The sequence below is a fragment of the Sarcophilus harrisii genome, chromosome 3 (assembly GCF_902635505.1).
Source record: "Sarcophilus harrisii chromosome 3, mSarHar1.11, whole genome shotgun sequence".
Lineage (NCBI taxonomy): Eukaryota > Metazoa > Chordata > Mammalia > Dasyuromorphia > Dasyuridae > Sarcophilus > Sarcophilus harrisii.
In genome coordinates, this window is record NC_045428.1 from 489950127 (window position 1) to 489964785 (window position 14659).

The 14659-nt window shown below is 34.8% G+C and overlaps 1 protein-coding gene across 20 annotated transcripts in view; it reads left to right on the forward strand.

Moving 5' to 3' along the window:
* The window catches only part of NCAM1 (neural cell adhesion molecule 1), a 457101-nt gene that overhangs the window by 382886 nt on the left and 59556 nt on the right, over nt 1-14659 (forward strand). For all 20 annotated transcript variants that reach the window (XM_031961202.1, XM_031961205.1, XM_031961203.1 and 17 more), the window contains exon 8: nt 9075-9217. In XM_031961202.1, coding sequence (XP_031817062.1) covers nt 9075-9217 — 143 coding nt within the window. The remainder of the gene's footprint in view (nt 1-9074; nt 9218-14659) is intronic.

The window sequence follows — 14659 nt, forward strand, 5'->3', positions numbered from 1 at the left end:
TTTGGATGATTTTTATAGGATTTGGTTTTTTTTTAACATATTGAGGAACAAATATAAGAGGATCAAAAATTGAATAGGACCTTTGCTTGAAGTGAATGATGATGGTATTAGATGATAAAAAGGAAAAGGAGCTACTCAGTTCCCTCCTTTTTAATGAGTACAGCACCTGGCTTACTATATGCTTTCCTCCTCACCTGTTTTTCTTTATACCTGTTGATGTTTCTTCTAAATCCTTCACCTTCCAATGAGGGTTTCCTTAAATCCTGCTCCTTCATGCAAATTCAGTCATACCTAGGATGTTCAGACAGTCTAGATTTCATTATATCCTCCTCTTAAACACAACCTTTGATTTCATCGAAACCTGTAATTCTCTTCATCTATCAATACTTTCTCAGGTCATTATCCTTTCTCTATCCTCCCTTCCTTTTCATTCATGATTTATAATTAGGGACTAAGAAAGAGGTTTTTTTAATGGAATGTTCTAAGGATTCAGATTTTATTCCATTCTAAGATTTTTATTAATAACTTAAAGATATACATGTCATGGTTATCAAGTTTTCAACTAACATGAAGCTACAAAGATTTGTTAATATGCTGAAAGACATCACACAGGAGTTTGGTATAATATGCTAAAAGATACATCACACAGAGAAGGAAGAAGGGAAGGGAATGAAGATTTATTTATCATCTACTACTGTGCTAAGCCCTTTTATATGTATTATCTCCCTTGATGAAGCAGAAATAATATTTTATTTCATGCCATTGAATTTGTTCAAATCCCAACTTCACCACTTGCTAGCTGTCTGATGTAAAAAAAGTAATTTGCCCTGTCTAAACCTCTTCAATTTCCCCATCTACAAAACAAAAGAAGATACATGATCTCTAATGTTCCATCAAGCCCTAAGCCTATGATCCAAGAATGTGGAAATGAATCTAACAAACAGAATTTATTAGGGACAAATGCAAAATTTTGCTCTAGTTTCAAAAACTCAACTTCACAAGTTCAAAGTGTGGGAGAAATAACAAACCAAAAGTCTAGGGATTTTAATGGACTCACATTTCAATATAAGTTAACATGAGTATGATGTGAAAGTCAATCCAATCTTAGTCTACAATAAAAGAAGATAATGTTCAGGACCAGGTAGTCATTAGTCTTATTGCTCTACGTCCATGGGAGTCAGCACATTGTGTTCAGTTCTGGGCAACACATTTTAGGAAGGATATCGGTTAGACAGGGATGAAAGGAGGTCAAGCAAAAAAAAAAAATGAAAGAGCCTTGAGATCATGACTTGAAGGAACACCCTGGATGGAAGAAGCTCTTCCAAGGACATGAGTTGTCTTCATGTGGGTCTTTTGGAGAAAAAACATCATGTGAAAGAATGATGGTACCAATTCTACTTTCCTCCAGAAGAGAGAATGAGGAAAAACAGGTGGACAATGGAGAAAGATAGATCTAAGATTCACATAAATGAAAAATTTATGAGATGCTTCAGGAAATCCTATGTCCCACTTAATTGGAGATCTTGAATTGAAGAATGAACAACATTTTTTCAGGAATATTATGTAGGGGAGATTCTCATTCAAATATTGGCTGGGCTAGCTAGTCAGTCTCCAAGATCCTTTACATCCCTGATGTGTTGTGATTCTTTCTCTTGTGATTTTTAGCTGTCAATGAATCTAGCAAAGGGAAGGATGGTAGCAAGACAAACTTAAAGCTCTAAGCTTCTCCCTGCCACCAAATTCTCAATTCCTTCTCTGTCTCAGGTACTAGTATTTGGAGAAGAGCCTAGATTAGAGTTAGGAGAATAACAAGAAAATAGTAGAATTCATAAATCTCAAGCAATGACACTGGGGAGCAAAGAGGACCGTCTAGAATCACTGCATGGAGTGAATTGGAAACTGCCTGTCATTGTCATAAGCTGCTATTATTCCTGAAAGGAAATATTTTTAGCATATATTGCTTCTGTTGTTTGCCCTTCCTTCTCCAAGAGGACCATGATATCAGGGAGGGGATGTCATGATGTGCAAGTTAATTGATTTAAGTGAGGGAGACTGGGCAAGGTTGCCTGCCTCACTTTCCCCTCCAGAGCCATCTAGTCCAGTGGCTAGATATAGATCCAGACAACTGGAGATGGCTCTAGATTCAGTGGGAGACTCTGGTCTTTTTAAGCTAAGGTCTTCAACAGATCTGTTTGAGTCTGCACTCATTGAGTGATTAAAACGAGGTAGCAATTGAGGCAGATACAGTCTCAGTGCTACACATAACAGTGTTTTCTGAGTTGCTGTACCTAACTTGCTTTCAAAATAAGAAATGAGCTTTCTTTTCAGATTTCCCACAGACCCTTCATTCTGAAGCACTGTAGTCTCCTTGGGTTTCTGTGACTTGTGTATAAGTGACCCCATGGTCACTTACCATGACAAGAGCCATATTTATTAGTGAAACAGCTTCCCTCTTCTTGCCTATTCCTTGATTAGCTCTGGTACAGGCCCATGAGGCAGACAGCAAGATCATCAGAATGTTCTTCCATTCCAACTCAGACTCAAGAGCAATAGAAATAGTTGGGTTTTGGTGCTACTCTTTTCATCCCCTTATTCATGTGCTCTTAATAACAACCATTCTAATTAATGGAGTTCCCAAAAGTAAATAACCTGTGAATTGATCCTTAGTTTATATGTTTTGAAGCTGCCAAAACTGCCATATAGAACTCCGTTTTCAGATGCTAGAATCATAGAAAACTCAGCTTCAGAAGAAATCTAATCAACCTACTCCTTCTCTTATCTAAAGACACCTGTCCTAAAATCAAGAACATCTGAGTTCAAATACAGCCTCAGACATTCACCAGCTGTGTGATCTTGGTCATCATGTTGCCTCAATTTTCTCAACTATAAATGGAGATAATAATAGCACCTACCTCTCAGGATCACTGTGAGGTTTAAATGAGATAATATTTGTAAAAGTGCTTAGTATAGTGTTTATCTAGCAATTGGTAGGCACTATATAGATGCTTATTCCCTCCCTCCCCTTCCCTATCACCTATGAATTTTATTCCAATGAGGAATCATCCAGCATCTGATTAAACTGTTTCAGTTGCAGCATCTCCCAATTTCCTAGGACACCCCATGAAATTTTTGAAGTTCCTCATTATATTGATCCTTAATATGAGTCCCTTGTAACTTCCTTGTTTTGATCCTTGTTCTCTTCTTAGAGCTGAAACAGAATATCCAGACCTTCTTCCATTATATTACCATAGTAATGTCATCCTTAAATCTTCTTTTCTCCAGGGTAACCTCCCAAGTACTCCCAAGGGTAACCTTTCAGACCATCATCACATGACATGATATCAAATCTCCTCATCATTCTGGTTGCTCTTCTCTAGGCAAATTCCAGACTGTAAATGCTATACTACATATAGTAACCAAAAATGAACATCATACTCTAAACAAAGTCTAATCAAGCAAGACTACTTCGATCATTCTCATTATGAACACTATTCTTCTATTAATCTAGCCTCAGATTGAATTCTCTTTTTCAATTCAATATTCAATTACTCATATACTTGACTTTTACTGAGCTTTCATTACATCAGTTTCCTCTTATAAAGACTGATGTCTAAACCATCCTGTACTTTTACAGTTGTTTCAACTCAAATATCGGACTTTACATTTTCCCTTATATATTTGAACTGTCATTCTAGACCACTGATCTTTTTTTGAATCCTGAATCTTATCATCTATCATATTTAGAATTCTTCCAATTTCATAAAATATACCTACTAGATCTTTCCCCAAGTTAATAATAAAAATGCTGAGCCTTATGGAACAACACTTAAGACTCTCTAGGCATGATCATTTAGCAAGCTCAGAATTTAATTAAATATTCTCACATTAGCTCACATCTCTCCATCTTGCCTACAGAAATATCATAAAATACTTTGTTGAATACTTTGCCAAAATCACATATTGCTATGTCTAATTATTCAAAAATGTGTTTAAAAAAAGAAGCTTGTATGGTATATCATGACTTCTTAATGAACCATTATTGCCTTTTGATGATAGCCATTCCCCTTTCTAAGTGCTCATGAAGATGAATCATTCATTCTTAGCATTTCTATGGTGGTAGACCCTTCAGCTTAAACTCTCATAATCAAAATGCTGTCTCTGGAATGAGAGAATCTTAGTTCAAATCTCAGTTCTGCCACTTGCTGCTTTGTCCACCAGTGTCTTTGAACTTCTGCAATTCTGTTTTGCTCATAGAACACAGTGCCTTATTTGATACAAGTTATGCTGGAGGGTCCATTGCCATTATCTTCTATGTTTCACAATCAATTCCAAATTTCTTTAGAGAGCCCTTGAGAGTATTCTTGTATTGCTTCTCATGACTATGTGAGCATTTGCCTTGTGTGGGTTCCCTGCATTGAGATAGCTAGAAGTAAACCTACCCTGAGGGACTTATCATCTTATTTGCATTTCTCTTCTATTTGGGATTTGTACTCAATGCTACAATTACAGATGTTTGTTTCATCATCAGAGCCTTGATTATTAACACTTTTGCTTTCCTGTCTCTTCAGACTTCCTGATTTTACCCAATTATCCTTAATATAGACATTGGTACAAAAAAATTAGAGTCAAAAATATCACTAATAAATGTCTATTGGTTCTTTTACAAGTACTCTGCAAAAAAAATGCCAATGATCGACTGTATTTTTGCATTCTCTAATTTTGCACCTGCTCATAATTGACTTAGGAAAAAAATGGGGATCACATAATTGTTACCAGTCCTTTTCTTATAGCCACATAGGTTCTGAAACTCAGTCATCTTTGACATTTTATTCTTCCCCATCCAAAATATCTGTTCACATATGATTCCTTCAAGATCTGCATCATTCCCATAGCCTCCTTCTTTCAATTCACATGTCTTTTTAGTTCAAACTTTCATCTCCTCATGCCTGACCTATTGCAGTAACAATATATTTTCTCTGCTAAAGTGATGTTCCAAAAGCACAGGATCGGACTAGGCCATTCCCCTGTACAAAAAGCTTCAGTAGCTTCCTATTACCTTTAAGATTTGGCATTTCAGTCCCAATCCAGAGCCAGATTGCCCTTTCATCCTTATTTTATATTATTGTTCTTCATTCCTGCTATACTTTAGATTAAATGGCTTCCTTACTGTTCCCCAGACATGACATTATCCTTTCTTTCCTTGTTTCTTTGTGAGGCTGTCCCCACGCTTGGAATGTAGGCATCCTCCATCTCTGTCAGCGTTGGGAAGATAAAGAGAAGTAATAAGTGTAGAGCACTTTGCAAGTCTTAAATCCATATCATCATCATCATTATTATTATTTGTCTACAGTTATCAGCTTTGCAGTCTACCAATAATTGTATCACTTGTGCTTTCTAATGCATTCCTATTGATCCCAAACAATATTTCTAGAGCAATAAAGGTTTGGACTGGTAATTAATTACATCTGGGCTTTTGAAAAAAAAATAATTTTTGTCTTTGTATTTCCATTTCTGGAAGACAGTCCACATTGCAGCAACATATAGATTGTGTACTTCCAAGAGATGCAGAAAATTACATTATTTTGCTGGGTATGATTTTATGCCAATACAGCTTTTTTTTTCTTTTGTAGAGCCCCTGACTACTTTTTGGAATTCCAAAGTTCTGCAAAAGAAAGTTTGAGAAATGATACATTTACTCATTCATTCTAGATTTTTTCTGAATATTTTCCTCCAAAACATAAGATGCCCTTAGGTGTTACTTTGAAGACTACTTTCTTTCCCCTTTTGACAATTAAGCCATGTGTCTGTCTCCAGTTGCAAAAACACTTCCCCCCTACTCTATGTGCTTCATAAACAAGTTATTTCAGTACCTGAAAATGTACTTCATTTAGGCCAGATGGGTTGAGCTCATTTAGGACAGGTGCTCTCTTAACATCAACTCAATTACCTTGAATTTCACTATTTCCTTAACTTCTTTTGTTTTAGCCTTCTTTATATAAAGATAATTTTCTAGATAAAGAAAAGAAAACAAATGAGGAATTCATTTCTGCTTTTTTGTGTCATTTTTTACCATCATCCTATTCATCCCAAGCAGCAAGTCAATCCCTTCTTGCCCATGATCTAACCTTTACAAAAAAATCTTATATCCTTTGTATTTTTCACAACATTGATGCTTTTTTAGGAATATAGCAGTCTTTTGTATTTGTCTCTATGATTTGCTCTCCTTTCCATCTTTGACATTTATCCTTTAAAAAAATCCAAGTCTAGTGCAGAATTCTCCTTACAGTCATCTCTTTAAATATCTTCTTGCTTTGATCCATATAGAAATCATTTGCAACTATGTTTTCAAAATTTTGTTAATGAAAGGTTTTCTTCAGTAGACTTCCCTTTTTAGATCAAAGTATTATATATATCTTTTCCTTGACTTTTATGAAATCTATCTTCTTAATATCTCAGATAGATGTTACACTGTTCCTGCCATTCCTTTTTTATCTTATCACAAACTCTAAAATGCCATGGTCATTTCTTCTCCATGTTTCTCATTGTTTCTGTTTTGAAAACCAAAGCACTTTTTGTCTGTTCAAATCAGATTCACAATAGATCGTGTTGTATAATTCTATATTTCACACAGAATTAGAGAACATTAGGGAAGGGAAGAAAGAAAGCAGTCTTAAATACCATTTAGGTGGCCCCCTTCTTTTTTCAAATGAGGAAACTGACTCCAAAATAATTGAAGTGACTTTTCTAAGGCAACAAAACTAATTAGTCTCAAGGGTAAGGACTAAAGCTAGGCCTATACCTCTCAGTTCCATATTCTTTTTGTGTCAGACACTTAGTCTGTCTCTGGTTATCTCCAGACACCAAAACAACAGGTTCACAAAGAAAAAAATATCAAACCAGGTGTCTGGCATTCTAGATACTTAAATAACTGAGTGGCTGACTGGATTTTAACCTTGACAACTGCTGATCTTGTCATCAATAAACACAGAAAAAATATTACCCTCTGTGTGACAATATTTAACATTGATCTTTCTGGGGTTGTGGAGATCAGTGATAAAATATCTGTAAGAAGTTACCACCTTCTTGGAATGAATCTTTCATAAAATCATAGATATAGAATTGGATAGAACGTTAGAGGAAATTGAAACTGAGAGAGCCTAAGGCTTCTTCTCTCAGATCACATAGGTAGTAAGCAACAGAACCAATAATTAAACCCAAGTCTTCTATAAATCCAAGATAGTACCAACCTTGAATTTGTCATGATTAAAAGCATAATCTTGACAAACTAAGACCTTATTAATTTGGAATTTGTGATCATTTGTCACACTGAATGGACAACTATATTTTTACTACCTACTAAAACAGGATTTCCTAAGCAAATTGTTGTCAACAAAAACCCTAGGGACATATTTGAACTGCTTTTGGAAATAAACCTTTATGGACTTTACAGGTACCATTTTACTACAATTAAAAAGATCTCACAAAAAATATATTCTAGCAGGATATTTTAACTTAGTTTGAGATACTATGTGGACTTGAAAGTAATTAAATTTGAAAAGTCATTGTTGAAAAATAATTTAATAAGGCATATCTATAGCACTCTTAAGATTTGAAAAGTACTTTATAAACATCACCTCATTTGAGCTTAAATTAATTAACCTGTCAGTCGAAAGTACAGTGTCCCCATTTTTCATATGAGAAAACAGATTGAGCAGTTGTGTGGCTTTCTTATGATCCAAAGCCAGTGGATAGCTAGCTCCTAATTTCTTAAACTATATAGTTTGCAACCCCACTTGGGTTCTCATAACAGTTTGGGGGGTCACAAAATTATGATATATTATCAGTAAATGTTTTATTTATTTCCCTATTTTATATGTCTATATATTTAGAGTCATGTAAAAATTCCTCAGGCTTAAAGAGGTTGCAAATGCAAAAAGTTTAAGAAGCCCTACTATAACCAATATTCAGACCTAGTTCTCTCCTGATTTCAAATCTCATCTTCATTTCACTATTCCAATTTGGAAGTCAAGAGTTTTCATTAATCCCCTTCCCTCTCCAATGAGTGAAACTAGCGAGGTTTTCCAGTATTATCACGTTCTTATGGGAAAGGTTCAGTGCTTTCAGGGTATGATTGTTTTAAATTGAGAAAATTCAATTTTCTCTAATGTTTAATTTGGCTCTTAAATGTTTGTATTCATGTGCATACACCTGAAACATTTAGGAAATGAACTCATCTTCCCCACTAAATCAGCTCTGCTTTCTAACTCTCCTATTTTCATTAATGTTGGCAACATTTTCCCAGTCATATAGATTTAAAACATCAGAATCATCTTTTATGCTTCTCTTATCATTTTCCAAATTCTGCCATTTCTTCTTTTGTGGTCTGTTATTTCTGTCTATCATTTCTATTCCACCTGACACAACCCTAATTCTGTCTTATTACCTCATACTTCAACTTTTGCAATGGTCTTTCAAACATTCTGCTGAGTACTCATTCCAATCACAAAGTAATCTTCCCTAAGTAATGTCTTTATTATATTATTCTCTTCCTTATAAACCATCCATGACTCTCTAATTATTATGAGACAAAATCCAAAAATCTTAGCTTGGAATTCAAGGCCCCATCCTTAACTTGGCCCTATCTATCTTTCCAATGGTATTTCATATTACTTTCCTATATGAACTCTTCACAGTAGACAAACTTAACATCCTTAACACCCCCCATTGTCATTATTTTTTCTTTGTTTATACTTTTATTTCCACATGAAATATTCTCCTACTGAGGTATTATCCATTTCTCAAATGTCATCTCCATGATGTCTTCTCAGTAGGAAGTGGTCTTTCATTTGTTAGCTCCCGTAATATTTTTTATCCAACTTATGTGACACTTCCCAACTATGGCCTTATATATATAATATATTTAATATGTAATAATATATTTATGCATACATTGTTTCCTTTACTAGGTTGTAAGCTCAGTAAAGGTAGGAAACATGTCTCAATATTTTTGTGTGTTCATTGCCGCAAAGATGAAAAAATTCAGATTAACTTACAGAAATATTTGTTCTTTACAGCAAAACCCAAAATTAACTATGTGGAGAACAAAACCGCGATGGAGTTGGAGGAGCAGATAACTCTTACCTGTGAAGCCTCAGGAGACCCTATCCCCTCCATCACCTGGAGAACTTCCACAAGAAACATCAGCAATGAAGAAAAGGTATAATGTCTCCCAGGCTGTCAGAGGCTTGGAACATAGTCTTGAAACAGCTCCAGTCGGCCACAGTGCCTGGGCCTCTCTGGTGAGCCAAAAGACATGATTTTGTCATCGGGACACACAGAGAGTAGCCCCAGTGCCTTTCTGTCCACAATGTCAGTATGTCAACTCCTTAAAGTCCAGTCACAACAGAGTGGGGCAAAATCCTGCCTGTATAATCAAAGAGGTAGGCAGCTACTGGATAGAGAGTGAAAGACTGTGGGAGAAGGAGAAGATTTGGGGGAAAGAGGCTGGGGAATTTCAACTTCAGGGGTTAGAAAGCTGTGATGGAGGAGGAAAAGCCAAGAACCCTGACGTACTGAATAACATCATCAGGCTACTTCTCTCCATCATCACAGGGACCAAAATGAACCTGTTAATTCTATTCCTTATATATTGTATGCTCATGCTCTCTCTGTACTGAATGCACAAAACTTTGGTTGCCTACATGTCTGCCTGTATTGTTGGTCACATATCAATATCATTTTGTTCTAAAGGCAAAAATAATTAGCAGTTTCAAAATAGTATTTTCCCACATAATTGGTTACACAGTGTTCTTTACTATATTGATAGAGGTTTAGGGAACATTTCAACACCCTTTACAACTCAATGGAAAAAATAATTGAAAACAATTGGCAAAATTTACCTCTAGGGCATATAAACTTGTATGCCTCTGAAAAATTACTTTTTGTTATCAGTAATCTGCATCCTTCCCCCCAAAATAAAGTAATCCCATTTACATCTTACTGGTTTTAAAGAGGCCAATTATAGAAATATAATTCTAAAGCAAAATGTTATTGCTTTTATGACATTTAACCAGTTTCATCTCACACATCCTTTTGGGAATCCATTTTTCTTAGCCAGGCAGATAGATAGTACAATGGGAAGAGTGCTGGACTAGGAGTCAGCTAGACTTGAGTTCTGATATTGTCTCAGATACTTCTTAGTTGAGCGACTTTAGGCAAGCCACATAAATTCTCAGTCTCCTCATCTGTAAAATAGGGGTAATAATAGTACATACCTCCCAAAATTTGGGGGAATCAAATATGATAATATGTAAAGAACTTTGCAAATTTTAAAGCACTACATAAATACTAGCTATCTTGTTATTATTAGTATTATTACTCAGAACATTATCATTTATTCATGAGTAATTATCTTAGCTGTATAAAACATTGGCAATGGATTCCCTAGAGACTAGAAAACCACAAATCCTAGAATTTCACTACTCTTCCTCTTTAAAAGCTAAGCTAGGATCAAGTTAACAAAAAGGAGGAGAGTTAGGGCAGTCATGATATCAGGAATTTCCATTTGACATGTATACTTTTGAAGGAATCTCCTTCTTCACACCAACAGATTGACAAAGAGAAAACCCATTGTTCCAAAGAGTCATCTCCACTTAGATACTTATCTGAAAAACTGCTAAGTATTTTTGGGACTTTCACATGTGCTGTTTGGTATCATAGAAAGAAACAATATTAAGGAAATTTGGTATTTATTTTGAGAAATTCCCTCATTCAAATTGGAGTTTTTAAATCTCCAGTTCAGATTTCACTTCTAAGCATGTTTGTTATATAGACTGAGTGTTTGTTTCAGGGCTTGAATTACGGCTTAGTAAATAGATATGTCCAAAATAACTGAAGAAATGTATGTCTTTGATCTAGGTCATCTCCCACAGTAGGATACTGAAATGTGTCTCTGTCCCAGGTGAAAAACCATAGACTAATTAATTTCTAAAGTCTCTAGGTCTTAGGTCAGAGTTATATTAATAGGCCAAGACAGACCAGAAAAACCATTAAGATTTGTTTCCATGCTGCCTGAATTAATGGGCTGACAGTCCTGAATTAAAAAATGTAAATCTGTTTTTTGTAGAATGGAGACAAGAAACCAAGTACCTAATTTAGAACTATGAGCCTGATGGGTAAACAATAGACATGAATATATAGGTATATACATATATATGCCTTGAGCATAGTATGAAATCATTTTTGATGTGACTCTACTTACCTTATCAGATTGTATTTCTAGTCTTTCTTACTATTGATTAATTAGGAGTACTCTAATAACACTAGTTTTATTATAGTTTATTTGAATATATTTTGCCTTAACTTTTATGGGAAGTAGCAGTAGTAATTGTCAGAAATTCTCTAAACCCCTCAGTATCATGACAAAGTATTATTAACATGTCTACCTTTGAGAATAATGCAAAATGCCTTACATGCTACAGCAAAGGCACAGATGAAGGATGCTTAACCTCATTGTGTGGATGACATTTAAGAAAATTCCAATATGGGTTATCTGCTTATAATAGGAATTGGTTTAACAGGTTTAATTCCAGACAAAGTGAAGGTTCATTTTTATTTTACTTTTAAACACATAATATATTACCAAACATTAGACTTGATTCAAGTTTCTATCAAAGAAGATACTTTTTCCTTATTAAATGCAGGGGCATGTTCCAAGCAGATGAAAAGACATATATTTTACTAATTATGCCAGCAAGGAAGGCTACTTAGAAACATACTAAGGATCAGATTAGACAGAATGCTGTGCACATTTGTTGTTATTTCAGTCATGTCAAGCTCTTTGTGACCCTATTTGAGGTTTCCTTGGCAAAGATAGTAGAATAGTTTGCCATTTCCTTCTCCAGTTGATTTTACAGATGAGAAAACTGAGGCAAACAGGATTAAGTGACTTGCCCAAGATCACACAGCTAGTAAGTGTCTGAGGCTGGATCTGAATTCAGGTTTTCCGACTCCAGCCCAGCACACTATCCATTGTACCAACAAACCACCCTCAGCATATTTAAAACTATAAGAGACCATAGACAGCACCTAATTTCACACCTAACACAAATCAAAAAAACCTTTCTATATTATTCAATACCAAATAACCATTTAGTCTCTCCTTGAAGAGTTTCAGAATGTCAGTCCATTCTGTTATCTGACACCTCCTTATTGGAAAGTTCTTTCTTATATTGAGGTGATGGCGGTAGTTACTGTTATTGCTATTTTATTTTATTTCTGAGACTGGATCTTTCTGTCTCACCCAGGTTATAAGTACAGTGTAGATGCCAGATTTTGTAAAATGTTATTGAGGTTCAGGACCATTGAGCCCAAATAATTAATTCAGCAGCCTCAGCCTCCCCAGGAGCAGGGATTATTCTAAATAATCTAAATAATAGGTATGCAACCACCAATCTTGTAAAAATCTTCCTTCCTGGCACTTTCTACTTTGCCTCTCTGAGGTACAAAAAGTACACTTGCCTACTGATTTTTTACTCCATTGTCTCAAATTCTCCAGACTAACATTGGGGCAATATTAATTGAAGCAGGTAGGTGAGCACCATGTGCATCAAGCAGTCATCAGTGCTCGATGTCCCTCAGGAAACCTCATCTCCCTGAGTTCAAATCTGGCCTCAGACACTTAGTAGCTTGTGACTTTGGACATGTCCCTTAACTGTTTGCCTCAGTTTTCCTCAAATACTACTGTAAAATGATCTAGAAAAGGTAATGACAAATCACGCTAGTGTCAATGCCAAAAGAAACCCAAATAAGGTCACAAATAAGGTCAGACACAACTAACATGACAGAATAGCAACTCCTTATAAATGTTTCTGGACATTTTCAAGATGCTATAAACTGAACAAAATATTTCAAATGTGTTTATAAGTGCAGAGTATAGTGGAAATGCTGCTTTGCTATTCTGGACATTATACTTCTATTAATCTAACATAAGACTGAATAGCTGGTTTTGGTTTTGCTTTTTGCTTTTTTTTTTTTTTTTCAGTTATCAAGGTACCCTACTGGGTTATTTTGTGCTTATGATCTTTTTCTTATAAAATTCTATCAAGCCAAGATTTCTACATCCTCTCTTTGGGGCTTTTTTCCAATACAAATATATAGCTTTATAGTCATTTCTATTACATTTGTTGTTGGCTTCTGCTACTCATTACAGATTGTCAACATCTTTTAAAATCTTGGTTCTGATATCTACTATAATGGTTACCCCTTTCCACATTTTGCAAGTTTGATCAACATGTCTCTAAATTCAAATAAATAATTTACCAAAATGTTGAACAAGACAGGACCAAGTATAAAACTACACAGCATATCCCTGGGGATCTTATGTAGGCTGATATCATACCTTTAATCAACATTTTTTATGGTATAGTAATATAACTAAATACTCATCTACCTAGTTAAACTATCATCCAACTCACTTTTTTATAAGGACATTCTGAAAAAAATTCTTTAATGAGTTTCTGAAATCCAAATACAATATTTATACAGAATTCCTCTGATCTATGAGAGAGAGAGAGAGAGAGAGAGAGAGAGAGAGAGAGAGAGAGAGAGAAAAGAAAATAAACTGAGTTTGGCATGATTTGTTCATAGTGAACCCATTTTGTTTCCTGGTAATTACCACCTTATTTTCCACATCTATTTAAGCCAGAGTTGGTGGTACATACCTATAATCCCTGCTACTGAGGAGGCCAAGATGGCGAATCATTTGGGCTTAGGAGTCCTGAATCTCAATGTCATTATACAAAGTACAGCATCTATACTGTATTTCCAGTCTAAGAGAAATAGGAGACCAAGACTCAAAAAAATAAAATAAAATAAAATTATAATAACAGTGACAACTATAGTAGTAACAATAATAACCTCTTCTAAAATTTCCCTGGGTTATTACCAAATTTTCAAGTTTGCAGTTTGTGTTATTCCCCATTTTTCAATTTTTGAAAACCAGGACATATTTTTATAAAATCTTTTTCATCCTTTATGATTTATTAAAGATTACAGATAGTGATCTCTACAGTAAGTAGTAGCCCAGCATGAAATTCATGCAGGCCTAAAGATGAATTTATTTAAAGGGAATTATTATTATCCTCATTATCTCCTTTCTACTCATGAGCTTCAATCCCATCTTAAACAAAGTATTTTCTACCTTTTCCAGCTTGGCTTCAATACTTCTATAGTTGGCTTGAATGGTGTCTAGAATAAAGTCATTTAGCTATGGATGAAAGGAAGGAAGAAAAAGAAAAAAAGTCAGAATGATGTGTTTACAGTATATTAAAAGCAACAAACAAAAACAGTTTTTCTGGAAGACAAAGAATCATAAAATTGTAGAGTTTCAGATTCAGAAGGGACCTAGTTCATATATTTCTATAAATACAAATATGTATTTATATATATATATACAAACATTACATACATGCATATGTATGTGTGTATGCATGCATGCATGCATGTATCCAAGCCATTTAAATTAGTTTATCCAGCATTTCTCTGAAAGAGAAAAATTTTATAGAAAAAAATCAATTTATATGTATGTGTGTATGTTTGTATACATACATAACTATATATATCCGTGTGTATATATAAATATATATACACATGTTGCAGT